The sequence below is a fragment of the Mesoplodon mirus genome (genome assembly GCF_964341445.2).
Source record: "Mesoplodon mirus genome assembly, chromosome: 12".
Classification (NCBI taxonomy): domain Eukaryota; kingdom Metazoa; phylum Chordata; class Mammalia; order Artiodactyla; family Ziphiidae; genus Mesoplodon; species Mesoplodon mirus.
Genome location: NC_138988.1, coordinates 2,594,630 through 2,621,174, shown reverse-complemented (window position 1 = coordinate 2,621,174; position 26,545 = coordinate 2,594,630). Strand labels below are relative to the sequence as shown.

The window sequence follows — 26,545 nt, the reverse complement described above, 5'->3', positions numbered from 1 at the left end:
GTGGCGTCTCGGCTGTGGGACCTGGGCCCCTTTCTAGGACCCTCATGCCTTCCCCTGGGAGCTCCTCACCCGCCTCCGTGGCTCAGTGCTGCAGGGGGTGTCCGCAAAAGGAGGGGCCCTATAGCAGGCAGGGTAGGTGACCCACTTCTAACTGCTGGCACATGCAGGCAAGGCCCTGTCAGTCAGAGAATAACTGGAGACAGCAATCAGAAAGCGCTTTTATGAGCCGAGCAACTTTTAAGGACTTTTCCTGTACCGACTCTGTAAAGCCTCACAGCAGGCATGTGAAGTTGGCTCTCTAATCGCCCCCATTTTACAGGAAAGGAAACTGAGGCATGGAAGGATTCCTGCCTGTGGTCACACAGCTGGTGAGCAGTAGAGCCAGAATTCCAACCCAGATGTCTGGCTAGGAGGCGGCGGCCAGGAGCCCGTCCAGCCCCTCGCTTGGCAGAGAGAAGGCAGAGAGGCTTCAAATGTGTCCTCTGTTCTTATGTGGTTTCCGTCATCCCAGGCCTGTCGGAAGCTCCGGGTGCTGTGATCCAGCCATCTCCCCACGTAAACATAACACAGACCAGCCTCTAGGGCAAGAAGACATGTTTGGAAAACTGGAGAAGGGGAGGAGGAGCCTGGGGTAACTCAGCGATGCAGAGCTCGGAGTCCCCAGGCTGGTGTGGGTCGGGCCGGGCCACTGTGGACGCCTCTGTGTGCAGCTCCCCCCACACACACAGCCCCCTCCTGCTCTGTAGCCTCGGGGCCCCGTTGTGAATGTGCGGAGCTTGGCCTCTCGGGAAGGAGCCAGTCTTGGGTCCCGGTCTTTGCTGGAGGCTGAGGCTTTCAGGGACTCAGCCCTCACAGAGCAGGACTCCCAGTGGGGTGGATGGACCCCACACACACTCGCCCATGTGATCTCCACAGTGACCGGGAGTGCAGGAGCGGGGGCCGCAGCAGGCAGGGGTGGCCTTGTAGAGGAAGTGGGACTTGAACTGATACCTGGGTGTGGCCTCAGAGGCCAAGAAATGCAAGTGAAGGGCAGTGGGGTGCAGATGGATGGCGGCTTCTAGCCAGTGCAGGAGTCCTTCAGCCACACCTCTGACAGGTGTCTGACCTGCCACAGCTTGCACACCTCCAGTGACAGGGAGCTCACCACCTCCAGAGCAGCCCTGACCACATGAGAGCATTTTTTCTCAAGCAGGGCGATGCAGGTCATAGTTCTATCTGCAGCAGGATCTGCTCTGTTCTCTGCCTGTCCGCCCGTCAGAGGCTTGACCGCAGGCCTCATATCCCCTCTGGCCACTGTTCTCCTGGCTACATGGTCTCAGCCCTTGGTGGGAGGTCGCCTTGTGCTGTAATGGGGGTTGGCAGATGGGGGCCCTCTCGCCCCCAGCTGGCGTCCATCGTGGTCGTGTGGTGCGCCGTGCTGGCAGACGTGCAGAAGGGAGTCTGTGATGGATTAGCGATGTCTGCCCTGGGCTGGCGGGAGAAGGTGGGAGCAAAAGCGCCCAGGCTTAAGAACCCATCGGGGGCTCAGACGGTCTTCTGCTATGATCCGATACCTGTAATGGATGGTAGGGCTGGGTCTGCTTCTGGCTTTTTACTCGTTTTTGTTAGTGACTGGCTTCTCGGCTTGTATTAAACTCATGTCAGCCAAAAAGGTCCCCCAGTCTTTTTCATAAGAACAGCCATCAAGCTAAACCTTCCCCCATCTTGACATTGTTTCCAGTATATTGATATATAATTAATTTAAATCAATCCCTTGTTGACAGGCATTTAGATTATTTCCAAGTTTTTATAGTTAGAAACAACACTGCGGTGGAATTCCTTGTACTCGCCTCTTTGCGTATTGGTCTTATTTCCTTCGCGTGAATCTCCAGAAAAGGGATTGCTGGATCAGGAGCATTTTCTCAGAGTGCTGGCACCAGCCTTAACTATCGTGGAACGTCCCAGAAACTCTAAACTGTCAGGGAATGGCAGGGACTTGGGACGGTGCCTGCCCATTCCTAGATTTGCACATGGCCCGGGAATCTGTGCATGATCACGAATTCCAGTGTGCAGCTGAGGACCGACTCGGGGGTGTCCAGTCCTGGCTGATGGACAGAGGCTTTGGGAGAAGCTTCCCCAAGAGAGAAAGAGGGCCTGGGTGGCAAGAGGTGGAGCTCCCATCCGTTGAGCGCGGTGGTGAGGAAGAGGCGTGCAGGGCGGGCTGGGGGCCGGGCCAGAGATCTGTGTCCCTGGGGCAGCCTGCAGTGGGCATCCTGCTGTGGGGTGCCTGTTCTGCTCAGGGGACAGTCCCTTCTCCCCCAGGAAGGAGCTGGGGGCAGAGCGAGTGCTAACCAGGACAGAGGGGCTTCGAGCCCTGAGTTTGAAACGTCTCCATGGGTTCAGGTCAAGCATCTGCAGGACTGCAGGTCAATGACCAGGTCTAGCTGATGCCCTGAAAGATTTAGAGCCGCGTGTCCTGAGAGCATCTGTTGCTGCCGTGCTTGTCATCACCAGGTGTTTTCACGTCACACGTTGCCCTTATGTTCACCAGGGGTTTGGCTGTGGTTAAGGAGACTCTCTTGGTGTGTAATACTGTGTTGCTTGTGTTTGGGACCAAGAAGGAGTGATGTTCTCTGGCTCAAGACGGGTCCTTACACTACGTGCTCTGCTCGCTTTTGTCCACTCATTTCTTGGAGGACAGTGAGTCATGCTGGTTGCAATAGGATGGCCTGGCCACTTCTTATCGGGATGGTTTGAGGTTTTGATTTGGGGCGTGCAAGGGCTGCCACACTGCACAGCTCAAGGGACCCCATTCACGTAGATTCGGCAGGACTTGGGGACAGATGGAATAGGGTAAGGCCCCATTCCATCTGTCCCCAAGGGGGCTTTGGCCATCCGGGAGGGACTAACTTGGTGACTCAGCTCAGGACTCTGGCTCCGTCACTGCGTGATGATGGGCGGCCGTCACCGGTTAGGTTTGGGGCAGGTGGGATGTGCCGGCGGGGGTGATGTAAGAAGCCGCATTCCGGGACCGGCAGGTGGCTGGCCTGGGAAGTGCCTGCACTCACTCGGCAGGTGTCACTGGGCCCTGTTAGTCTGGCACATGTGTCAGCATTTGGGGAGCATCAGCCAGCAACGCAGAAAAACGACCCATGTCCTCACAGGGCTCAGATACTGATGTGGGGGACAGACGGCAAAGGTAAGACAGGAAGAATCCATCACACTCTACGGCGTGTGCCGGTGGGCAGACCGCGGAGTGTGGGACTGGGGGTGCTGGGGAGAGGGCAGTGCGGCTTTAACTCGGGCGAGTAGTGGGGGCCTCATTGGAAGGTGGCACTGAGTAAAGACCCAAGGGAGGTGAAGGTGTGGTGCGTGCTGAGACCCAGGGAACAGCGTTCCAGGCAGACAGAACAGCCAGGGCAAAGGCCCTGAGGCCTGCCTGGCCCCTTGGAGGAGAGAGGAAGGAAGCCAGTGAGGCCGGAATAGAATGAGCAAGGGGAAGAGGGGCCAAAGTGCAGTCAGCCGAGGTCAGGCCTGAAGGCATTGCCAGAAGGACGGTGTCTTCCCAGTGTGACGGGGATCAGGGAGGCACTCGATGGGGCTCCCGTTTGGTCAGGATGGCTCTGACCGCCGTGGGGAGAAGAGAGGCGGGGGCATGAGTGACAATCCAGGGAGCCGCGGTGGCGGTGGCCTGGAACACCTGCTGACAAGTGGGCAGGTAGGGGTGTTTCGAAGGTTGGACTCACAGGGGAGAGGAGGCCGCGGGTGACTGTCAACCCCTTCTCTTGGCCTGGAAGGAGGCCCGGCCCTCTCCGCCAGGCACCTTCTGGAACCTGCTGGCTCGAGATGGTCGGGAGCCAGGTCATGGGCAGAGCAGGAACCCCGGGCTGGCACAGCCCCAGAAAGCCCTGCGTCCCCCCAAGCACCTCCATCCCCATCCGACCCCGAGTGCGCCCCTCCTGCTGGGGCCCAGCCTCCACACGGAGGGACTCCGCACGGATGTCCTGTCCATGAGCTCAGCCGGGCAGCCAGGCCTGGCCCCTCCGCAGGGCAGAGCATGGCCGTGGGTCGGGGGCGGTCCCCCGCCTGTCCTTCCTCAACTCCCTCTGCCCCAGACCGGCCCGGCCCGGCCCACTGCGGGGGGATAGGGCAACGGCCTTTCACCTGTTGACACCTGTTCACGTCGCTCTGAGATCAGGTGAGCGCGGGCGGGGTAGGGGTAAGGGACCAAGCCCCTTCCCCGTGAGGGTGGACACCCCCTTTGTCGGGGGGTGTTGGGCACTGGGGGAGAGTCCAGGCCCCCAGCAGGAGGGGCCCGTGAGGCACGGAGGGACTTCCCACTCGGACCTGCACAGAACCCGCCCCGTCTCCATGGCCTCTGCAGACTCAGGGCTCAGAGACGATTTAAAATCCTGGCGAGCTGAGCCCCTGCTGCTTCTCCTTAAGGACATGGTTCTGTTTGCTGTCACCCTCTTGCTGGGAAGGACAGAAGAGGCTCTAACAGAAGTGCTTCCAGGGGAGGCACGGCGCAGGGGGCGGGGCTCGGGTCCGGGGCGTCCATCGCTTCTGGGGCCCGTGGGCTCCTTCACTCTCCCCTCCAGCTGTCCGTCCCGGGTGGTGGGCTTTATCAGGAGAACGGGAGAGTCTGCAGTGCTGCCCGTCCCTGTCCCCGTCCACCACCCCACACAGGCCCACGAGGCCCCGAGGAAGCTGCTGCCGGGTGGCCACGAACGGCAGGAGGGTCTCGAGTGGTGGTGGGCCTGAGGCACCGAGGGCGGCCCACCTGGGTCACGACAGGGGCCAGGCCTTGGAGTGAGCGTGAGCCCTTGACCCAAAGCCGCATGGAGGCCGGGCACCCAGGACTCTTCCCCGCGGAAGGACCCTCATCACACCCCAGCCCCTGGGCGCCGGCTGGGATGTCCTCTGCTGTAGGAGACCCGCTGTGTGTCCCCGCGGGCCAGAGCGGAAGGCCTGCACTCTTCTTAGACGGCCCGCCGGGCAGCACGTGCTGGGCTTTACAGCCAGGTGGGCTGGGGTGTGCTGGCTCCAGGGTCTCCGTGCCCATGCCCCCTCCCCAGGAGGCATGTTACACGCTGGGCAGGTGGCTCTGCCGGTCCTGGGACCCGTGGGGACAGTGGGAGCGGAGCTGGGCAGGTGGGTGGGTCACAGAGGCTGCTGAATGCAGGGCGTTCCCACTGTTGTGAAGGCGGTCCTCTGGAGGACGGACTGTAGCTCTCGGGGTCTGTGAGCCCTTCCCTCCACTGGGCCACTTCCAGAGGGACCCCACCCTGGCCCCAGGGACCCGATGGACCGGGGAGTGGCAGGGTGCCTCGGGAGAGGCCGCCAGAAGCTGCCAGAAACTCGGTTGCATGTCTCTCCCTTCTCTCTGTGTCCCAAGTCTTCTAAGGTCATGCGTTTGGGATGAGTGAGCCACCCCTCTGTCCCCCCACCGGGCACTTGGAAGGTTGAGGGATCTGCACAGGCCTGGGACGAGGGCGGTGGGGTGGAGGGGAGCCCCCAGTGTTGGGCTTTAATCCCGACTCACTTACGTTCTACCTGTGCAGCCTCGGACAAGGCCTGTGCTGTGTGGGCCTCAGTCTCCTCACCTGGAAAAGGGGTTAACAATCCGTCCTCTGGAGGGAGACTGGCTTTAAGATTTAGAGAAGATGTGTACACAGCTCTGTGTTTGTCTCCAAGCTGGCTGTAACCAGCAGCACAGATGGGGTGGCTTGAACAGCAGGCGTTGATGCCTCACGATGGGAGGCTTCAGGCTGAGATAAGGTGTGGGCAGGGTGGCTCCTCCGGAGGCCCCTCCTTGGCGTGTAGACAGCCCTCCTCTCCCCGCATCCTCACAAGGTCTGCCCTCTGTGTGTGTGTGTCCTAATCTCGCCTTCGGGGACACCAGTCAGTTTGATTAGGACCCTCATGACCTCATAATAACTCAGTTACCTCCTTAAAGACAATCTCCAAACGCAGACACATTCTGAGGTGCTGGCTGCTAGGGCTTGAAGTATGCTAATGTTGGTGGGGAGGGACCAGTTCAGCCCATAACAAACACCAGCACAATGCCTGACTCCCCCATTGTTAATTATTGTGTTTTTTTTTTTTAAAAAAAGGGTGGTTTACTTAAAGCCGGCAGTGGGGGTGAGGGAGGAGGGGACGGGACCCGCTGTCCAGCAGTGAATGTCACTAGGCACCTGCTCTGGGCCGGGCCCACACGAGGTCCTGGGCTCGTCAGTGGACCCACGGGGCCGACCTTCCCATGGGAGACGCACAGTGAACAGGGTCCTTCAGGGAGGGGTGTTGGCTGTGAGGAGGGGCGACCTGTACAGAGAAAGAGGAATCACCGCAAGGGACGGCGAGGGTCACGGCCCTCGGCCTCGGCCGCCCCTGGAGACCACCTGTAGGAGGGCGGGGGGATGCCTGCGGGGCCCTGGGCTCTGGTTTCCCGCTCACCGGAGGCCTGTCCTCTCTCTGCAGTGTCGAGGGCGAGGCCCCCAGCAGCGAGACTGGCACGTCGCTGGACAGCCCCTCCGCCTACCACCAGGGCCCCTCGGCGCCCGGCGCCGGCCTGGGCCCGGACCACTCCGAGCACGCGCCAGGGGGCGCCTATGGGCTGTACGCGGGGCCGCCCGGGCAGCAGCGCACGCGGAGGCCCAAGCTGCAGCACTCGACCTCCATCCTGCGCAAGCAGGCCGAGGAGGAAGCTATCAAGCGCTCACGGTCCCTCTCCGAGAGCTATGAGCTCTCCTCCGACCTGCAGGACAAGCAGGTAGGCGGCCGGCCACGCGGGGAGAGGCGTTGGGGGTTGGGGGAGGCTGCGGTGCCTGCGCGGCCTCGGATGACGCGGCCCTTTGCTGGGGCCGCCCAGGGCCGCGGGGGGCCCCGTGTGCTCCACAGCCACGCCAAGGCAGGGGCCGTTCCCCACGGACATGGCCTCTGCCTCAGCCCCAGCCCGGGCTGGCTCCTCCCGACACGTGGAGGGCTCCAAGGGAAGGAGCCGATGTGGGACGTTCCTGTTGGGACGTTCCTGTCTGGCCTCGGCCTCTGCCCGGTTCACAGCCCTCCTCACTGGGCTCCGGGGCCCACGCTGGGTGTCAGGACCTGGTGCCCAGTGTGTGTGGGTTCCGTGGCGGCCATTGATGTCCTGGGATCCAGGAGAGAGCTGAACCTTGGGAGGTCTGCAGGAGGGGCCCTCGGGGAGGGGGCCGTTAGTTCACCACAGAAAGAGCACGTGCTCGGAACCAAACAGCGAGCCCATCCCCAGCCAGTGAGGCCGGGCTGTTCATTCCACCCCTCAGTGTACAGCCCCGTGTCCTGGGGGAAATCGCCTCCTTGCAGGTTGCCCTTCCTCCCCGGAGCCTTGGCCCAGACCCACGGTGGGGCTGGCACGTGTGTACAGAGCGACGGGCGTGCATGGCCTGCCCGCTTGGCCTCTTAGGTTGATGGGAGAGAGGGGAGGGGTCCCGGCTGGGTGGCAGGTGGGGGGCAGAGGGAGTGAGAGCTCGTGAGGGGACGGAGGCTTCTCACTCCCAGCCCCTCAGAGTGCAGGCACGTAGTAGGCACTTTACTGAGAATTCTTGTGTGAACCTCTGACAGAAAGCTCCACGCTTCAGGAGCACCCCTAGGCTGCCAGAAGCAGCTGTGCCAGCGTGCGGGGCCGGCCTGCCTGTCGCTGTCCCCAGCTCCTCCACTGAGCTGTGGGCAGTCTCCTTGTGAGCCCAGGCGGCTGCCTCTGCCCCGGCCTGGCTGCAGGACCTGCCCGGCAGCCCCTTAGACACCAGGTTGCAGAAGTCACCTTGCCCTCTCACCTCCCACACCTACCCTGGCCTGGACCCTCTGTTTGCTCCCCAGTCTAACTGTTTGTCTCTTACAGAGCAGAGGTCTGGGCCTGGTGTAGCCCCAGACTTCTGCGGGGAGCAGTGCGGTGTGTGGGTACTGCCCAGGGCGGGTCTTCCGCCGACAAAGTCCGTACCGGCCCCCTCTCCCTGTCCTTGGTGCTGCCCTGTGACCTTGGACAGCCCTGCCTACCTGCCCTGGTCTTCAGTGTCTGCCTGTGAGTTTGGACCGACGGGGGGTGGGGCCCGCAAGTTCCAAGCCCGAAGCAGATGATCCCCGTCAGGCAAACATTTGGGAGCAAACAGACCCCTGGCCTCGTGGCACGTGGCCTCATGGCCAGGCCCACGGCAGGTGCCTCTGTTCCATTTATCAGTTTCACCCGTATCCAAAGTGGATCAAAAACAGTTTATAGTAACAAATATTTGCAGCAGGACCATTAAAATAGAAATGAGAAAGGTGAAAACTTCAGAGAGGCCTGTGGAGGTAATCATATGCTTCTTGCAGCCTCAATGTGGCCACAGCTGTTCATTTTCATCCCTCACACATTAGCCCGATGCCCACCATGTGCCAGACCCCATGCTGGGCACCGGGGAGTCACCAGGGGACAGGGTACGGCCCCAGCCCTCAAGCAGACGCTGTGGTCCAGAGACAGGTTAACAGTAAAGACACAGGTTAATTCCAGAGCGTGATACAAACTCTGGGGATGAAGGAAGAGGGGAGAGAAGCCGAGCGCCTGTGGGAGGAGACAGCTTGGATGAGGTGCGGGCGACCCTCTCCAAGGTGGTGTCAGAACTGGGTGTGTGAGGACGGGGTCTTCCAGGAAGAGGTAACAGCAGGCACGAGGGCCAGAGGCAGAACCACTTGGCGGGAAGGATGGCCGGGAAGAGGGGAGGGGTGGGGAGGTGATGCTGAGGGCCACCGAGCATTCGACTCTCTGCTGAGCCTCCTGGCAGGCAGGGTGAAAATAGGAACAGAACAGATGACCCAGGAGTTTCCAGATGAAGGTAGGGTGCCCGGTTTCACGAGCGGGTAGAGTCTGGGTGGCGCAAAGCCCCATTTTAGTGGAAGGAGCCCAGTGCAGGGTCGAGCAGTGTCCGCTGGCCCTCAGCCTCCGCACCTCCTGGCAGTTTCGTGTCTGAGCAGGAGGCCTGAGTTGGCAAGGGCGGCAGTTGTGCTTTGTGGGAGGGTGAGCCTCTCGGCTCCTCGTCCCATCACTTGTCAGAGCCTCTGTCCCCCTCTGCCGGGGTCGGGGGGCTTCCTGGGGTCCCTCTGCAGAGCAGACGCTGTGTCAGGTGAGGGTGATGCCCAGCAGGCCAGCACAGACGGGTTGGGGTCCCTGCCCTGCACCCCCAGTGAGCGTTCAGACTGGGCCTTGGGTTGGTTCTGGCCCGGAAGGAAGAATGAATGGCCACCGTGGGCCCGGGAGCTGAGTGAGAGCGGGCCTGGGTCTGTGTGTCCCCTGGGGGGAGGCCGGTAGGAGGGGCTGAGGGGGCTTTGACGACGCGGCACAGAGCCCACGTCTGCCTTCCCGAAGTCCCTCCTGTCCCCACCCAGACTTGGGGGACGGTCTCAGGCCAGGAGTGTCACTCCTGGGTTCGCGAGATCCAATCAGAAGGAGAGAAGGGGCCGTGGAGCGTACTCTGACCTGTGCGGTGCCCCTCCTCCCCACCCGAGGGGCCCGGAGCCCAGGCCTTGGAGGGCAGAGAGGAGAGGCTTCCCAGAGCTCAGCCGTGGGCCCTTTGTCGGCGCCGTGGGCTTTCAGAGCTCCACTCCAAACCCAGAAAACAGACGCTGCTCACAGATGCGGAAGTGAGGTCATCTCTTTGGATGCCGTTCAGTAACTTCAGGGCGAGAGGAAAAACAGACCCGCCCTGGCTGACTCCAGGGCTGGTTTGAAAAGTCTTTTGATCCTCACCCCGCCCCCCAACTCCTCTCGTGCGAGGGGCCGCTCTGCCCCGCCTGCCGCTCCCCCTCCTGTGGGCCCCAGAGAGCTGCACGTCTGTGTCGGTGGGGGTGGTGGCGGGGGAGCTGGCATCCCTCAGGGAGGCCAGGACCCACCCTGAGTCCTGAGTGAGGCTCGGAGCCCCCTCCCCCTTCCCACCCACCCTCGGGCGGCTCTGAGCAGCCCTCTGCCGCACTCAGCCACGGCCTGCGGTTTGCTCAGGGACGCGTGTGCCTCTGTTCCCGACGGCCTTGGCCTCTTGAGGGTGGGGACCTTGTCCCGCTGCCACCGGCGTGGGCGTGGCGCCCGTGTGGAGCACACAGCTCTGCCCCCTCGGGATGTGAGCACGCCTCACTCCCAGGGACCCGAGGCCTCTCCACCCACATCAGGGGCCACTCTGCCCAGCACCCAAGGGCTCGGCTTGGCCGACCAGCCAGCTCCTTATCCTGGGCTTTCCCGGGTTCCGAAGAGCGGGCTCTGGCCTCACTCGGGAAGCAGGCACGGGGAGCGGCCCTCGGGGGCTGTCCGTAGTCCTTGGCCGGCGTGAGCCTAGGACTTCACAGGCCCACGTGGCACACGGGAGTCCCAGCGCCCCTGCCTGCCTGCAGCCCGGCCCCATTGCCAGGCTCACAGAGCCTGCTCCGTGTCTGGAGGCCTCCAGGGGTGTGCTGGGCCTCTTTTCTGGGGCTCAGTTTCCCCATCCGTTAGGGAGGGGACTTGGGGCCCCCCACAAACTGTCTACACCTCCCAGGAGTGCAGCTGAGGGTCCTGCACCTCCTCAGCCCCATGCTGGCATGTGCCGAGGGCCTGTCTCACCTGTGCCCACTGCTGCCCTGCGAGGTCCGTCTGATGGGACTGAGCAACCGCAGGGTCCAAGGCTTCTCAGAGTCACTCCACTGCCAAGGGCAGGGCCAGGACTAGACCCAGGCCCTCGGGCAGTGCCGCAGGCGGAAGTGAGGCTGGAGGCCTGCAGCCAGTGCTCAGCACACAGGGCCTGCTCGGGTCTCGGGCCCGTCTCTCACTTTTATTTATTTATTATTTTTGGCTGCGTCGGGTTTTAGTTGCGTCACGTGGGATCTTCCTTGCGGTGTGCGGGATCCTCTGCTGCAGTGCACAGGCTCCTCATTGCAGCGCGCGGGCTTCTCTCTAGTTGTGGCGTGCGGGCTCAGTAGTTGCGGCGCGTGGGCTTCGTTGCCCTGCGGCGTGTGGGATCTTAGCTCCCTGACCAGAGATGGAGCCCGCGTCCCCTGCATTGGGAGGCGGATTCTTAACCGCTGGGCCTCCGGCGAAGCCCCTCAGGCTGGTCTCTTAACCTGCACCTGCCGCGGGCTCCCTCTCTCCGGAGGCACTGCCTGCACCTCTTCCACCACCTTCAAGTCTCATCCAACTGCATAACCAGGGCCAAAGGCCGCTGTGGCCAGAGAGCTTTGGGAAACCACCACCCTTTAAAGGTTCTGAGAAGTCCTGCAGGGAACACTTGCTTTAACTGGGGCTGACCCCTGGGACGCGCTGGGCCTCCTGGGCCTTCCTCACGCTCCTCTCCTTCCCCCGCAGGTGGAGATGCTAGAACGGAAGTATGGGGGCCGCCTCGTGACCCGCCATGCGGCCCGCACCATCCAGACAGCCTTCCGCCAGTACCAGATGAACAAGAACTTTGAGCGGCTGCGCAGCTCCATGTCCGAGAACCGCATGTCGCGCCGCATCGTGCTGTCCAACATGAGGATGCAGTTCTCCTTCGAGGGGCCCGAGAAGGTGCACAGCTCCTACTTCGAGGGCAAGCAGGTCTCAGTGACCGACAAGGGTGCCCCGCTGGAGGCCCTGGTGCCGGCCGAGTGCGGAGACCTGGGCCCGCCGCCTGCCCTCCAGGCCCCTGCCCCGGCCGGCGACTTCGCGGATGCCATCACGGAGCTGGAGGACGCCTTCTCACGGCAGGTGAAGTCGCTGGCCGAGTCCATTGACGACGCGCTCAACTGCCGCAGCCTGCACACCGAGGGGGCCCCCGTGCCCGACGCGGGGCGGACCCGGGACGCCGAGCCCTCGCCGGCCCTGCACGGCTCCGAGCACCGCCAGCTGGACGAGATGACCGCCTCGTACAGCGACGTCACCCTGTACATCGACGAGGAGGAGCTGTCGCCACCCCTGCCCCCGATGCAGGCGGGCCGCCGGCCGTCCAGCGCCGAGTCGGACCTGCGGCTGCGGCCCGGGAGTGTTGCCCAGGACTACTGGGCCCTGGCCCACAAGGACGACAAGGGGGACACGGACACCAGCTGCCGGAGCACACCCTCGCTGGGGCCACAGGAGCCGCGGCTGCGCGGGGAGCACCTCCCGCTGCTCACCATCGAGCCGCCCAGCGACAGCTCCGTGGACCTCAGCGACCGCTCGGACCGCAGCTCGCTTAAGAGGCAGAGTGCCTACGAGCGCGGCCTGGGCGGGCCGCAGGGCAGCCCCAAGCACGGCCCCCATGGGCCCCCCAGGGGCCTCCCCCGGGAGGAGCCGGAGCCGCGGGCCCGGGCGCCCAGGCCCCTGGATGGCCACCTGGCCATCAACGGCTCGGCCAACAGGCAGAGCAAGTCCGAGTCGGACTACTCGGATGGGGACAACGACAGCCTGAACAGCACATCCAACTCCAATGACACCATCAACTGCAGCTCCGAGTCTTCTTCCCGCGACAGCCTGCGCGAGCAGACGCTCAGCAAGCAGACCTACCACAAGGAGACCCGCAACAGCTGGGACTCGCCCACCTTCAGCAACGACATCATCCGCCGGCGGCACTACCGCATCGGCCTCAACCTCTTCAACAAGTGAGTCCCCGGCCGCTGGCGTCCCGGGCGGGATGAGGGGCGGCTCCGGGGTGGGGGTCGGGGGGTGTGCATGGTGTGGTGCCCGCTATACCGCCTGCTGTACCGCACTGGCCCCAGCGTCTGGCCCTGGGTGGTGCGGGCACGGGGGTCTTTGAGCAGGGGCGGCCTGGGTGCAGGGCCGTGCGCGTGTCCGTGAAGCCTGGACTCGGGCCTGCACACGGGAGCAGGGCGCTACACCCTCTGGGAGATTGTACGTTGGGTCCGTGGCGTGGCCGCCACACTGCGTTCTGGCAAGGCACCGTCGGGGCAGCCTTGAGAGCAGGTCTGGGGCAGGAGGCTGGTATTTAAAGCTCGCTATTCTTAGCATGGCTGAAAATAGCAAGTGGAAGGGCAGGCGGGCTGAGCAGTCCCTCGGAGGGGGCACTGGCGGCTCTGGTTGTTAAACCTCGGATTTCTCCTCACTTCATCCACCGGCCTCTGGATTTGGGGTCACCAGATGCCGGCCTGGCGCTGGCTTCTCCAGGGAGGGGGACGTGGAGGGGGTGTGGCCAGCCTGCTTGGTGGCTACTGACACCTGTCCACTGTGCTTCCCTGCTCCCCACTTCCTCTGCTGGACGGGGGTAGAGAGTCTTGGGGGCACTTCTGAGCCATCCCTGGTGCAACTGGCAGTGCCGGTTGGGGGACTCAGAGAGACCCATCCTGAAGGGCGGGTATGGGGGAACTGTGCAGTCCCACAGGAGCCGCTAGGGGCTGGGGGTCATTGGTCCTCGATCAGCTAAGGACTAAGAGTCTTGGACCCGTCACATCTGCCAGGGGTGATCTCCTGAGACTCCATCTGCATGTGAGGACCAGTCCCACTGCCACGCAGTCCGTGGCCAGAACAGCGCGCTGAACGGGGAGGTCATGAGCTGCCAAGCCCATCCTGAGGTCGGTCCCGAAAGCCTGCCCCCACCTGCTTCCAGGCACAGCCAGTTCCTGCATCATCTCGGACCCTCTTGGGGGAGGCTCGGATGACCTGGGGGCTCCCCCAGTGCCCAGGGTTCCCTCGTCCCTAGCAGACGTTGTGTCCTTACGTGGGAGTCCCAGCTGGGTGGACGGGTGGAGGCCAGAAAAAGCTGCATCCCTCACCCGAGCAGCCTTGGTCTCTGTAGATTCTTTCTGGCTCTGTTAGTTTTTAATTACACCTGTAACGCTTGAATACACTCTCCACTCTGCGTAGAAGTTGAAAGCCTTCCAGCTAGGGTTTCTGTGCATGTGTGGTCCAGAGCGCGGCTCCAGGCCAGGCTGCCTGGGTGCAGACCCCGGTCCTCACACTTCCTGTGTGTCCCTGGGCAGCTCAGCTCGGTCTCTGCCATGGCGGCTTCATCTGCATGGTGGCGCTGAGCCCAATCGTGTCCACCTCACGGAGTGTGAGTTGGAGATGAGCGGGTGTACAGGATGCTCTGCAGCGCCAGACGTGTGGCGAGCTGGGCCCGAGCCTCTCTGCTATCCCCGTGGCGCCTGTTGACGTTACCTGGGCCCAGGCCATACACACTGCCCCCCCTGCGATGCTGCCATGCGGTTTGCTGTTGGAGGCTGTTCCCATGGGTGCCGCGGGCCACCTGGTCTCTGTGCTGCTATGTGGGGTCCACATGCGGCTCTCCAGGGTGGTCTGGCCCCTCGCTCCCGTGTTTTCACAGTCACCAACCACATGACAGTGACCGTGGGCCTGCCCCTCCCACACGCTCCCGTGTCTCTGGGGAAGGGGATAGCTGGAGGAGGCGGTGTTTGGGGCTCACGTGGGCGTGTTGTCCATTGAAGCAGAGCCTGCAGCTGGATCTGGAGGGCCCGTTTCCCCGCACACTGGACAGCACTCAGCCTTGTTTCCCACCCCAATCAAAGCGTAGAAATAGTGTCTCTATGTTTCAATTTGGATTTCTCTGCCTGCTTCTAAGATGCAGCATCTGTATGTGTCTTTCGGCCATTTGGGTTTTTTCTTCTACAAAATGCCTGTTCCTATCTTTTGCCCATTTTTCTGTTATTTCTCATTTTGATTTACTAGTGGTTCTTTATATATTGTGGATACTAATCCTTTGTAATTACAAATATTTTCTTCCTGTCACTGGCCTTTTTTTTTTTTTTTAAACTTCTGAAATAGAATTCACAGACCATAAAATTCACCCTTATAAAGTGTACAGTTCAGTGGTTTTTTTTTTTTTTTTTTTTTTTTTTTTGCTGTACGCGGGCCTCTCACTGCTGTGGCCTCTCCCGTTGCGGAGCACAGGCTCCGGACACACAGGCTCCGCGGCCATGGCTCGCGGGCCCAGCCACTCCGCGGCATGTGGGATCTTCCGGGATCGGGGCACGAACCCGTGTCCCCTGCATCGGCAGGCGGACTCCCAACCACTGCGCCACCAGGGAAGCCCAGTTCAGTGGTTTTTAATTATATATCTTTTAACTCTGTGTATGCTTTGTTGGTCTAACAGAAGGTACTAATTTTTTTTGCATTTTTTTATCAAGGTGGAATTGACATGTAACATAGTTTCAGGCATACAACATAATGATTCAATATTTCTATATATGTAATCAATTCATCAGTGTTCTCTTTGTTTATTACTTTGTTTTTTTTTATGTTTTATTGTAAAAGGCTGCGCCCCAGGTCATAATATAGTTTTAAAATATTTTCTTCAGGACTTTCTTAGTTTTGTTTTATATCCTTTAGGACTTTAACCTGGTGTTTGGTTTGGAGAACGGTACAAGGTGAGGGGTGTAGTTTTTATAGTTCTTTGTAAATTAGCTGGTGGTCTGCACACGGTGTACTGAGTAGTCTGTCCTTTCTCTGTTGACTTGAAATCCCATCTTATTCCTACGTGAACAGGGCCTGTGCTTGGATCCTTTCGTTCACTTGGCAAATATTTATTGAACACCTGCTGCATGCCAGGCCCTGTGTAGGGCGCCTGGACTCAGCCCTGAACAGAATAAAGACCCTTGCGACGCTCCACGCTAGTGGGTAGAGGCTCTGTGTGTTCCTTTGCCCACATCAGACTTTCAGTTTTATATGCTTTTTTATTAGGACAGAAACCACTCTTTTGTTCTTTTAAAAAGTGGTCTTGGGTCTTGTTGGTAGTTTCTCTTCCACATGGATTTCAGAGTCAGCTCGTTAAGACCATGAAAACTCCTGGTGGACTTTGCACTGCAGCCCCTTGAGCTTGGGTGACCTCGCCCCTTTACAAGTCGAGGGACAGAGGTGAGGTCCAGCCACAGGTGGTGTTTAAGTTCAGATTGAAGGGAACTACAGTCCATCCAGCTCCCCTGGTGGCAAGCCGCAGTGCAGGCGGTCACCGGCCACACGTGCTTGGCGGCTGCGTCCCTGGCAGCACGGGTCCAGGATGGTCCCCCAGCTGCACAGCCCGCCATTGGATGATGCGGGTCTCGCACGCAGAGAGGGGCAGGTGGCAGGCTGGCTCCTCTGAGTGGCGTGCGGGGCAGGTGTTGGGAGGTCGTGCGGCTACAAGCTCCGGCCGTCCTCAGTCTCCTCCTCCTCCTCCTCGGCCTTGGTTGTCCACCTAGGGGGTTGTTTGGAGGACTGAAGGCGCAACCACAGCGCTGTGTCCACCGGCCATCCCCCAAGTCTCACCAGGCCCAGAAAGGGCTGGCGGTCCAACCCGAGTAGATAGAGGGCCAGGCCCTGTGCAGGGTGAGCAAAGCTGGGAGCCGGATGCCCCTGAGCAGGCCCTGGAGCCGCTGGGCGAGGATCGACACTGAGCAGCCTGCTGCCCGAGGCCGGGGCCCCTCCCTGGGAGGCCCGACCTTACCGCCTCTGTCCTTTCCCTTCCTGGCATCCTTCTCTCACCCCCACCTGTCCACTGCCCACCTCTGTTTCGCATGCTCTCCCTGTGGATCTCCTCTCCCCCCACCATTTCCCTCCCTCCCCAGCCCTTCCCCAGGCCCACACCCAGGCTGCCTTCCAAACAGTTCTCAGGTCCCACCCACTCCCAGGAGGGAGCTTTCCAGCACAGACACCCACCCCCTCCAGGGGGTACGTGGAGGGCCTGAACGCTGGATCCCAAGTGGGTGAGTAGCCGGCTGGGGAGGAGAGAGGGAAAACAAATGAAACCCGAGAAATGAAACAGGTTGGTGGGGAGGGGCTGTCCCCGGGGCCACAGAGGAGGCTGCCGCCATCTGCCTGGAATCCAGATGCGCCTCCCAGGCTCCAGGACTGCACGTCCAGCTCGCAGTGCTGGGCACCGGGCCGGGGCCGGGAGCCGAGGTAGGAGGGTTTCAGCCCCAGTTCAGTGTTATCCGCTGCAGGGACTCAGCACCTCCCTGCACCCTGAGCCTCGCCGGCTGTGCCCAGAAACTGGTCGTGAGGTTCCTGGCCCCCCCAGGGCCTGGTGAGGGTTAGAGACCGTGAAACCAGGAGCCGCTGTCCAGGGTGCAGCGGATGGCAGCTGTTGTGGTCTGCGGGGCTCCTGCATCCGGAGCCAGTGCCGGGGCGCCTGGGGCTCGGGCCTTAGAGGACCCAGGAGGTGGCTTATCGGACAGAGCAGCATGGAGCAGGGGAGTGGCTGATGCCCGCGTGCGCTGACACGTGCCCGGTGCTGTCGTACAAGCCCACCGTGCTCACGGGAGACCGTAGGGAGGGGACCGTCGCTAGCCCGCTTTACAGTTTGGGTGAGCTGAGGTGCCCAGAGGTAGCTTGCCCGAGGTCCCACAGTCGGTGGATAGCCAGACTGGGATTCACGCTGCCGCCGCCTGGCCCCTGAACACACCCTCATAAAGCCCAGTGCAGGGACTGCGGCCTGGAGCGTGGCCTCCGCGGCCCCGCCCGCTCACTGGGCCTCGCGTGTGCACTGAGAGTCCAGGGGGCGGAGCCGCATATTTGCGGGGGGCCGCCACAGTGGTGGGAGCTGGGGTCCGCACCCCACAGCCCAGAGGGGCACCCAGGGGGACCTCACCGGGCCTGTCACCTGCTTGCCCAGGGAGGGCCTTGCTCCTGTGCCCCTCACCTCATCCTTCTCCCCTCCCTCTCGCCCTCGGGCGCGGGCCCAGGTGACCATGGGCCAGGCCAGCCCTCTCCCCACTCTGGACGAGTGTCCTCATCCCCAGAGCCGCCCCTGATGAAATGGTGCCTTCGGAAGGGAGTGAGGGCTTCTTCTCTGAGGAGCACGTAAGCCGGGCCTCGGAGACTACTTGGTGTGCCGGGACTCCCGACGGTCAGGGAGCTGCTCACCTGGCCTCCGAGGTCCCTCCCCACCCAGGGCCTGCGTTTGGTTTGGAGGCAGGTCTTCTCCGCCCAGCGCCGGGCCACCGCCTGCCCGCTCCTCTGGCCCTCTGTCCGCTGCCGACAGAGAGCCCTACCGCGAGGCTGGGGTGCTCCGAGGTTCCACCCTTCCAACATCCGCGGGGCTCGGGGCTTGGCCTGCCTCCCAGTAAGCAGCAAAGCTTGGGTTGGGCTCCCGATTCCGTGCGCCTTGTGCATTACGTTTGTTGTGACTAGTGAAGGGGACAGTGGTGACAGCCAGCCTGCGTAGTTGCGCGTTAAGTTGCCAGCTGGTGCCGAGCACTTCGTGTGCAGCATCTTGCCGAGTCCTCACGGTGGCCTGGGAGGCGTGGCTGCTGGGAGCCCAGCCGCGGGACCCCAGCTGCTGGCTCGAGGCTGCAGAGCCAGAAGTGCTGGCCGTGCCGGGCCGTCTGCTGGTGCTGGACATGCTGACGATTTAAGTGACTGTGGCTCTCTTACGAGCACTCTGAGTTGGGTCTTTGCAGATCAGGGTCCTATTCCCCTTGACGTGAGCCACTCCTCCAGCCCGCACCACCCTCAGAGTGCTGTCCCGGGCCTGGGCTGGCTGGTGCCGAGGGCCTCAGGGAGGAAGGCAGCGCGGGGCAGGCCCCACGGGTGTTCCAGCCATGCCAGTTCCTTCTCTTTTTTCTAAGCTGAAGTGTAGATGGTTTATAATATTGTGTTGGTATACAGCAAAGTGATTTAGTTGTTGTTTTTTTTTTCAGATTATATTCCATGATAGGCTGTTAAAAGATATTGAATATAATTCCCTGGGCTTTACAGTAAATCCTTGTTGCTTATCTATTTTATGGATAGCATTTGTATCCATTCATCCTTTTCTTTGCTTTTTTTTTTTTTTGTCTCATTGCATGGCTTATAGGATCTTAGTCCCTGGACCAGGGATTGAACCTGGGGCCATGGCAGTGAAAGAGCTGAGTCCTAACCACTGGACTGCCAGGGAACTCCCAGTATGCACTAATCCTATACTCCTAATTTGTCCCTCCCTCCCCCACTCTCCTCCCCCTAGTACTCATGAGTTTGTTTTCTACAGTATGTCTGTTTGTTTCTGTTCTGTATATAGATTCATTTGTATGATTTTTTTAGGTTCCACTTATTTGTTTATGTTTGGCCACGCCGCACGGTTTGCAGGATCTTAAGTTCCCCGACCAGGGATTGAACACAGCCCCCCTGCAGTGGAAGCATGGAGTCCTAACCACTGGACCAGCGGGGAACTCCCTAGGTTCCACGTATAAGTGATTTCATGTGCTGTTTTTCTTTCTCTGTCTGACTTACTTCACTAAGTATGATCATCTCTAGGTCTGCAAATGGCAATGTTTCATTCTTTTTTACAGCTAACATCCTGTTGTGTGTATACGTGCCACACCTTCTTTATCCACTCCTCTGTCGATGGACATTCAGGTTGTTTCCACGTGTTGGCTATTGTGAATAGTGCTGCTACAAACATAGGGGCGCGTGTATCTTTTCGAATTACAGTTTCGTCTGGATATATGCCCAGGAGTGGGATTGATGGATCATATAGTAGCTCTATTTTTGGTTTTTTAAGGAACTTACACACTGTTTTCCACAGTGGCTGCACCAGTTTACGTTCACACCAACAGTGCACGAGGGCCAGAGGGTAATTCTTCCACCTCGTCTCTGGGATAAGTGCGAACAAGACCCCGGCAGCCATGTTCAGCTTGGGTTTCTAATACCAGAAAGAGCTTTGTGAAAATCAGAGCTGGATAAGATAGGCAGTGTGGGGAGGTGATGAGCTTGCTGGCCGTGGAGGTGTGCGAGCCGATGGGAGGGGGCCGCTTCTCTGCAGGAGGGGTTCGAGCCTAGATTCCAGAATTGAAGGGCACGTCCAGGTGTGCAGGGCCTCTGGGTGTTGAACTGGGTGAGTCCATCCCTCGCCCCTGCGGCCAGTGAGAACAGCACGGGGAGGGCTCGGCCTCCGACCTCGGGGCATCCTCGGGCCCTGCCGGTGTCTGTGCAGACCCCGTGTTGGCCTCTGTGTGCATCAGGCCGTTCTTCATTGGAAATGATGGGCATGCAATCAAACTGGTTCAAGCAGAGAGGGCTTACTGGTTCGTGGACCTGAAAAGCCACTGGGTATCTCTTGGCCGTGCCCCACCATCACGCCCTCAGGGCAGGAGGGCAGCCAGCAGTCCCGGCTCGTGGTCCAGCCTCATGGCAGCCCTGCAGGAAGAGAGGCTCCCGCCGGCACCCTCTGAACCGCTTGCCATGGTCAGCGGGGTGCAGCACTCTGACCGTCCAGGCTGGGAGTACGGGCAGCCCGTGGGGTCAGGGGGCGGAGCTCGAGGAGGGTGTGGGAAATCCAGAGGCCGACAGGGTGCGGGCAGACGCCCACGTCCATGTCACTTCAGCTGCTATAGCAAGTGAAAGCGACAGGAGGAGCCGTTGTGGCCCCGGCAGACCCTGCTGGGAGGAGAGGGGTTCTGGCAGGTGGGTGGTCCTTAGGCGCAGAGCCCGGCCTCCTAGTAACCGCCTCCCGAGAGCCCCTGGCTCAGGCTCGAGGACAGAGATGCGAGAGGGCAGCACCACTGTGGTCTGCACGTGCTCACCTGGCACAGTTGATGAGAAAAGCTGGACCTGGGGACAGCAGAGGCTGCTCGCAGGCCCAGCAGACGGGCAGTGGGGGTGGGGTGCAGAGGCCCAGGGGCCCGGGATGCAGAAGCGCATCAGGTGGAGGTGGTGAGAATGTCGCCTGTGCACCGCGTTGATGCTGGTCCTGTCGGGTGGAGGCCAGAAAGCTAGAGAAGGAGTCGTCGGGGGACCCCGGAGAGGTGGGGAGAGCTGGCTGTGCAGAGGTGGGCAGAGCAGATTTGCAGCCCTGGGCTGGGGCTTCTACGAGCAAAGGGGGAGGAACCTGGCTCTCCCTCGCTGGACAGCCTGGTGCATAGCCACTCCGCCTTTCTGTGCCCCGTTTGTTTGGTTTTTTTTGAATTTTATTTATTTTTTTATACAGCAGGTTCTTGTTAGTTAGCCATTTTATACATATTAGTGTATACATGTCAATCCCACTCTCTCAATTCATCCCACCACCACCCCCGCACCACTTTCGCCCCTTGGTGTGCCCCCGTTTTGTTACGTGTCCAGTAAGGCTTTTGCGTTGGTCGTTCCCTCCCCCAGGGACCTTCTTCCTGGCTCCAGGTTTAATGCCACCTTCCTGAGGAGGCCTTTCTGGACCGTGCCTTCTCACCCCATCCATCTGAAGTCCAGGCCTTCTGTGGTCACTACGGCTTCCCCTTAGTTTAGCTCTGCGCTAATGCTGACCCTTTTCTTAAACAGCCATAAAACCAGCGTGTTTTCCAAGGCCTTAGAGGCATTAACTCATTTAATCTGCACAGTGACTCTGCTGTGTGCACTGTCACTGTCCCCACTACCCAGCTGGGGAGGCTGAGGCACAGGGAGGTTAAGTAACTTGCCCGAGGTCACCCAGCCAGAGAGCGGAGCTGGGATCTGAGCCATGCCTGTGAGTGTCTCTCCTGGGAGTTCATCGCGCTCCAGCGAGGATGTGTGTTCAAGGACAGGGACTTTGTCTGGACCACAGGTGTGCTGGTGCCGCACCCACCTAGAGCAGGCGCTGGATGGATGCCTGGGGTGAATGGCGAAGTGGATGAGGGGCGAGGGGCAGGCTTGGGAGGCCCTGAAGGTTCTAGAGCAGAGTCCTGGGAACACGGGCCAAAGCAGCCCCTCCCAGAGCCACGTTGGCCCCAACCCCGGACACAGCACGTTCTGTCTCTCTGGTCGGACATGCGCTATGTGGGCCAGGCCCGTGCTGGCCCCTGAGGGTGCACAGTCAGCGGGGCCCCAGACTGCACCTCTTCAGTCCTGAGGGCCTGGAGCCGCGTTCAAGCTCGCAGGCAGGGAAGGGGGAGCCACAGCTGGGGGTGGCGGCGAGCCCGTCTGCCCTGTCGGGTGGGCTCTGTCACAGCTGAGTGAACTTCTCTGTTCACTCGCCGCGTCCACTACGTGTTGGCCAGGTCTGCTGCGCTCATCAAGTCTCTCGGGGACAAGGCGGGCAGAGGCTCCTTTCCCTGGGGTCCCCTGGGTTCTCTGGGGGATCTCAAAGCTCCACAGGACGTGCCTTCCACCCTCCTGCCTCGGCCTGAGCCCGTCCAGTGCCCCTCAGTGCCCCAGGGGGCGGGCAGGGCTGTGGGTGAGCAACAGACTGAGTGTGTGACCTACCCACGCAGGACATCTGGGCTGCTCCGCTCAGCACGGAGCCCTGTGAGGGGCCAGGGGACCCAGGACCCCTGCCCAGCAGGGGCCCCGGAGTACACGTGGAGCAGCTGGGGGCCAGCAAGATCCTGCGGGCCAGGGACTGCCTGTGACATCAGTGACATCAGTGCTGGCTCTCCACAGTCAGGGAGATCACTCCCCTTGCCGGCCGCGTGCATCCCAAGCCTGGAGCCCCCGCCTGTACCTCTGGCCGCAGCACCTTTCCTCAGTTTGCTGGGAGCCCCTGGTCTCTGGTCGTGGCCTGGTCAGTCCACATTCCTCTCCTGCAGCATCTTGTGAAGGGTGCCAGGTGGATGTGGCTCCTGCCCCGTTCGCCTCGGGCTAAGAGCCGGAGCCCTCGGGCTTACACGCGGGTTCACTAGCATATGTTGTGATCGCTGCCCCCAGATGGTGTCCTGAGCCAGCCACTCCTCCCCCACTCCTGCACCAGTGCCGGCGTGCCTGCGAGGGTCTCCTAGCTGGGCTCCCGTACAACAGCCAGAGGCGGCTTCTTTTTTTTTTTTTTTTTTTTTTTGCGGTACGCGGGCCTCTCACCGCTGTGGCCTCTCCCGTTGTGGAGCACAGGCTCCGGACGCACAGGCCCAGCGGCCACGGCTCACGGGCCCAGCCGCTCCGCGGAATGTGGGATCCTCCCTGACCGGGGCACGAACCCGTGTCCTCTGCATCGGCAGGCGGACTCTCAACCACTGCGCCACCAGGGAAGCCCCAGAGGCGGCTTCTTAAACGGGGACTCAGGTCCCTCCACTGCCCTGTTCAGAGCATGCCGGGCTTCTCATCCCACTCAGAGGAGAGCCAGATGCCCCTGCGGCCTGTCCGCCCCGCTGCCCCTCCCCCAGGGCCCCTACTCTGAGCCCTGGAGCAGCCTCATGGCCTCGATCCTACAAAACCCACTCCCACCTCAGGGCCTTTGCATTCGCCGTTGCCTCCACCAAAAAGCTCCTTGAGCACTCTTGTCACTGTGTCACCTGCTCAGAGAAGGCCTCTGCCTCCCCTGCCAGAACCCCGCCCACCCTCGCTCGGCCACTTTGCCCTGCAGACTGGGTGCTAGCAGCTGTCGTGCCGGGTGTTTGCGGCCAGCCACGCTCGCCGCCGTCATCCAGAGTGCCGCCCGGCACAGAGTCGGCATGTGGCACTTACGCCATGGGGAGTCCGCATCCTATGGCCCCCGCACAGCCTGCCTGTCCCACGGGGCTGTGGGCTCCTGCGGGTGGGCCTGGCAGCTGTGAGGCTGCACAACGTTGGCCTGTGAACACAGGCAGGAGCAGCTGGGGCAGAGAAGGGGGCAGCCACCCCAGGGCGGCAGGAGGAGGCTGGGCTGGACCAGGGCATGGTGTCAGGGCCTCGGTGGGCCAGGCTGGCCCGGGTGGGTGACAAGGGCGCCCGAGAGGGGGCTCTCCAGTCACTTTCACATGGGAGCCAGGCCGGGGAGTGCCACGCTGTCTTCTCAAGAGAAGCCGGAAATCCAGGTTCTGTGTCCAAGCTCCCGGTTTCTAAACATTGGCAACCAACTGGAGTTCTTTCTGTTAACGTTGTGTGAGCCGAAGAAAACATATCTGTGGGCTACCGTGGAAGTGGGGGGCGGTCAGGTATGGGCTGGGGTCCTGCGGGGGCCGCTGTGGAGCTAGCGGGGAGGAAGCGCGCCCCGCCCCGCCCGGCCCCACCCCGGTTGCAGCATGAGCACCAGTAACGCGGCGCCCGGAGAGGCCTGGGGCCGGGGCAGTTCTTGGTTGGAGGCCCCGGGGTTGCCAGGAGGAACGGGGCCACTCGGTGACCACTTCGGTGCCAGGACCCAGGAGGCCGGCAGTCGCTCCCTGCCCAGCTCTGAGCACAAGGTTGGGGTGTGTGGCCACCTGTGATAAAAATAGCAGGGCCATCTTGAGGCTGGAGGTTGGCCTGCGTGTGGGTAATATGGCATCTGCGGGACCCGCTGTCAGCGCACGGCTGGTGGTGGCAACTAGATCCTGGCCCCCACCTCCATGCGCCCAGGGGCCAGCAGGACACTGACCTCAACCACTGGGGCAAGGCGTGGGGTACCAGGTATACCCAAGGGCTCCGCAGCTCCTCAGCCCATCCGAGGCTCCGGGTTCATCAGAGGAGGGCACCGCCCTCCGAGGGTCACAGGTGCAGAGGGAGGGGTCAGTGGCGCCTCCCCCTGCCCTGTCTCTTTGGACCACTGCCTCCCTGTGAGGTCAGCCGAGCCGGCACCAGGCCCCGAGGCCGCCGGGAAGAAGGGACCTGCTGGCTCACTGCTCAGCCCCCGAGGGCGCCCCGGCCACCGGGCTCCTGGTCCCGGTGGACGCTCAGCCCTGTGGGGCCGGCACAGCCCCGCCCCAGGCCTCTGACTGCAGGTGGGGCCGGTGCTGCGCCTCCACGTCCTCTGCCATCCGTTGAGGTTTATCCTAAACCTTCCCGGTGCTCACCTACTGTGTGCAGCGTTCCAGGCGTTGCTCACCTACTGCATGCAGCGTTCCAGGCGCCCGACTGTGTTAACACACAAGTCTCACGGCATGGGCACTCGAGTCCCCAGCAAGGTCACGTGGCTGTCGGGCAGCACAGGTGACGAGCGTGCCAACCTCAGGGAGTAGCATGGGAACTGAGTTGGCGTGCAGGGTCCTCAGACGGTGACGGCACGGAGCACGTGCCACAGGCGGCCAGCGTGTGCTGGGCGGGGCCCTCCAGCCCACCTGGAAGCTCGGCACAGAGGGGACCATGGAGCCAGGAGGAGTGGGGCCCTTCTGTGCCCCACCGAGCCCCCAGCCCCGGGCACCCTCCGTGCTCCTGTGCTGGCCCAGCCCTCCTGCAAGGCCCAAGCCATCCTGGTTCCCCTGCGTTGTGGGCTCAGGGTGGGGCAGGACAGGGTGCCATGGAGGAGGAGGGGATGAGGGCTGGGGGAGCTGGAGGGGTGGAAGCGCCCGGCTGAGTCCATCTCTCGTCCCCCAGGAAGCCCGAGAAGGGCATCCAGTACCTCATCGAGCGCGGCTTCGTGCCCGACACGCCGGTGGGGGTGGCCCACTTCCTGCTGCAGCGCAAGGGCCTGAGCCGGCAGATGATCGGGGAGTTCCTGGGCAACCGGCAGAAGCAATTCAACCGCGACGTGCTCGAGTGAGTGGGGCTGGGGGCGCTGCACGCACACCCCAGGCTCCCCACTCCCCTTTGTCTTTCTGGCTCCCAGACACACGGAGATGCCCTGCCAGCACCTCTGGCCCCATCCAGCAGGGCCAGCTCCTTCCCCTGGCCCAGCGGCCTCTGGGCCGACCTCCCGCAGGGGCAGCGGGAGGGGAACCAGTGAGCTCAGCCCCACTCCTCCTCCCTTTCCTGGCGGGAGATGGGGTGACGTCCAACCAGGCTGGCGGCCATAGACTCTCAGCTACTTGGAACCCTGCAGAAGAACAGGTTTCCAGTGCCCTGAGAACTGCTAACAGCTTTGAGAAGTCCTGCCCGCACGTACCCTGCACCCCCCAGTCCTCCTCCAGACTGTCCTGAGTAGAAAGCCACCACACCTGGGTCCTGTGGTCACTGGGCAGGTGCTTCGTGCAGGCCGTGTCCTCACCTCGTCCGCGGGGGTGTCAGGGGTCCATAACCCCTTCCGCAGACGAGGAGCCAGGGTCAGCAGGAGGCCAGCTCGGAACAGGTGCCCTGCTCCCCTTTGCCGGGACCTGGGGGTGCAGCTCCAGGCCCGCCGTGGGCACATTGCCGACCCAGACACTGCACGCGGGATGGGTGACCCAGCCGGTGGGCCAGGAACGGGATCAAAGCAGGGTAAAGACTGACCCTCACTAAAAACGGCAGGGCGGCCTGGCCACGTACACCTGCCACCTCCGGGTGCCCCTGGGAGGAGGTGGGCGTGGGCTTCAGCCTCTCTGTTTCACAGGTGAGCAGACCCAGGCTCGGGGAGGGGCGGGGGGTCTGGCCTGGGTGCCCCCCCATACAGACGCACCCACGTGCACACACATACATGTACACTAGTCTTCACTCAGTCACGCAGACACACACACCGGAGAGGCAGCGAGCCATTGGCGGTGCCTGGCGTGTGGCCGGCTGTGGCGTCTGTCCCACCTGGGCTGCTCTCTCCCGGCCCAGCCTTTCTGTTCTGGCCCCGCCCTGATAGTGTGGTTGGTGCCCACTCCCTCTTTGAAATCCGGGAGGAACCGTCCCAGGAGAGCACGCTAGCTGCTCCGTGAATGGGGCCCAAGACCACGTGGCCTGGCCCCCTCCCCTGCAGCCACCCCTCCTCTCCCCCCATGCTCCCTCCGAGCTGCTCGTGGTCCGTAGGAAATCCGCACATTGTTCTCGGATCAGAAAATAGCAGCGGCCTCAGGAAGCAGCGAGACCCCCCCCAGGCATCCTCCTCGGATGCTGGTCAGCGAATTGTGCTGCGGGGCCCCTGCCCTCACCCTGCCCCAACAGCCTTGAGTGCTCAGAGCATCGCCCCAGGGGAGGGGGGCCCATGGCTGG

The 26,545-nt window shown here is 61.8% G+C and overlaps 1 protein-coding gene across 3 annotated transcripts in view; it reads left to right on the top strand.

Moving 5' to 3' along the window:
* IQSEC1 (IQ motif and Sec7 domain ArfGEF 1) overlaps positions 1–26,545 on the top strand; it is a 67,777-nt gene that overhangs the window by 18,551 nt on the left and 22,681 nt on the right. For 2 of the 3 annotated variants that reach the window (XM_082637370.1, XM_082637372.1), the window contains exons 2-4: positions 6,460–6,751; positions 11,315–12,561; positions 25,031–25,192. In XM_082637370.1, coding sequence (XP_082493496.1) covers positions 6,460–6,751; positions 11,315–12,561; positions 25,031–25,192 — 1,701 coding nt within the window. The remainder of the gene's footprint in view (positions 1–6,459; positions 6,752–11,314; positions 12,562–25,030; positions 25,193–26,545) is intronic. The other variant, XM_082637371.1, reaches the window with a different exon arrangement.